Source organism: Ctenocephalides felis, unplaced genomic scaffold (assembly GCF_003426905.1).
Source record: "Ctenocephalides felis isolate EL2017-DRISC unplaced genomic scaffold, ASM342690v1 CF-g0.4_SCAFFOLD_00312, whole genome shotgun sequence".
NCBI classification, from domain to species: domain Eukaryota; kingdom Metazoa; phylum Arthropoda; class Insecta; order Siphonaptera; family Pulicidae; genus Ctenocephalides; species Ctenocephalides felis.
This window is the reverse complement of record NW_020536466.1, coordinates 35376-37243: the sequence shown is the minus strand read 5'-3', so window position 1 is coordinate 37243 and position 1868 is coordinate 35376. Positions and strand designations below refer to the sequence as shown.

Genomic DNA, 1868 nt, shown 5'->3' with positions numbered 1-1868 from the left:
AGTGGAAACATGCAAAAGCAAGTAGTAAATGTTGGTGTTGGTAATGTAACCCAGCCAAATCAGACTACGTCACATCAGTTAATGGCGATACGCGGTCCGCGTGTTCTTCAGCGACCTCAAAAATCCTCAAGTATTGCAACAAAATATATTGATGAACCAGCAACAAAATAAGAATCAAGCATCAACACAAAGCTCCCCTATTCGGCAGCAAGTTGCTAGTTGCTCACCACAGCAGAAACCAAGTCAAAGTCAACAAGTTATAACAACTCAAGCTCAAGCGCAGAATCAAGTTCATCAAATAATGTTGCAACAAGTTAATCCCGTTCGTCATCAAATAGTTACACAACAGCGTGTAGTCCAACAACGGCCGCTGATTCGTACCCAACAACAGATTAATGTCGGACAGCAACAGATGAATCAACAAATTGTTCAACAAATAATTCAACAGCAACCTATGATTCAAGTCAATCAACAACATGTCAACACTCAACAACAGAATGTTATACAAATTCACCAAGGTCAATCTGTACAGCAACAAGCTGGGCAGCAGCAACAGAATATCATACAAATTCATCAAGCGCCGTCAAGTGGACTGCAGACCACGAATGCACAGCAAACAATGCTGATTAATCAACAACACGGAGGCCCGAGAGTGCCACAACCGATAGTGCGTGTTCAGCAGCTGCTGTACGGCATTGCAAGAGCACACACCAGGTGAAAACCGTACAGCAAGTACAACAGCAACTTGTTCAGCAAGCACTGAAACAACAGCAAGCTCTAAAGCAGCAGCAGATTGCACTGCAGCCAACAACAATTGCAACAGAACAAATCAAATAGCGTCCAGCAGAGCTCCACTCAACAGCAAATTATGGTGAAACCTAATCAGGACAACAAACAGGTAGTCATCCAGCAAGTCCTCCCGAATCACAGCGGCGGTACTTCGGTCATCAGTGCAACAGTCGGTGACGGTTCGACTCCGCCGACTATTCACATAAGTGCGCAGGCGCCTGGCGGAGTCGATCTGGAGAGCGAATTAAGGGAATATCTCGAAAGTGGAGGCGTTCTCACAGCTGATCAAGATGCCACTATTGCACAAATATTAATGGAATAATTATAATTCTGTAGCCATACACAAGGTGTTTTTATCCGTGTAAGCGCTTATGGTATAAACAATTTTTAAAATATTTATAAGTTGAGAAAGTTATATTTATATAGTTGAGAAAACTTATAAAAGTAGCACTTATAAAAGAGAAAGCTGAATTGGTAGCATATTGAAAAAAGTTAATTGCCATCAGTATAGGGAAAGCAATTGGTAAATGTTGGAACATCTGGTGCTGATCTATTGTTTGTGTGTATGGATTGATTGAGCATTTATTCACATCTACAATAAATTTACATAAAATGTGTTATAGATTATTATTTGTTATGTATTTGTACCATTGAATTTCATAATTCACCAAAATAGTAAAAGATGAGAATATTTTGGAAAACAGCACACTGAATAACTTTAAAGGCAGTGAAGATTTATTTGTATTGTTTAAAAACTTTACTGCTTCTGGTCTACAGGTCTATGTTATTGTATACATTGGACAAAAAATATTTTTTTAAATTTTAATATAAATTATATATTGATTAAATGTATATATGTAGTATTATATTTAATATGACATAATGACGTGATATATCTTGATAATTTAATAAACTTTCACATGTTTGTGAATAGTAGATTGTATATAATTTTTTTAGCTATTATACTTGTATATATTTACAATTTTAACATTTTCATGGAAGCCAATATAAATATAAAATTATATTATGCATTTGTCAAATTTTATTATGTAAATTATTACCTCTGTCCATTCGCTGTG

General features: G+C 36.3%; 1 protein-coding gene across 1 annotated transcript; it reads left to right on the top strand.

Moving 5' to 3' along the window:
* Window positions 1-151: 151 nt before the first annotated feature.
* LOC113363370 (putative mediator of RNA polymerase II transcription subunit 12) lies at window positions 152-1111 on the top strand. Its single transcript, XM_026605867.1, has 2 exons — window positions 152-714; window positions 805-1111. The coding sequence occupies exons 1-2, from the start codon at window positions 152-154 to the stop codon at window positions 1109-1111; spliced, it is 870 nt and encodes a 289-aa protein (XP_026461652.1).
* The last annotated feature ends 757 nt before the right edge of the window (window positions 1112-1868 follow it).

What these genes read in the sequence shown, in the direction of transcription:
- LOC113363370 (XM_026605867.1), top strand. Translation starts at nt 152, where the DNA reads ATGAACCAGCAACAAAATAAGAATCAAGCATCAACACAAAGCTCCCCT. An exon ending in ATTGCAAGAGCACACACCAG is followed by an intron (nt 715 to 804) that starts GTGAAAACCGTA and finishes ATTGCACTGCAG; the next exon opens with CCAACAACAATTGCAACAGA.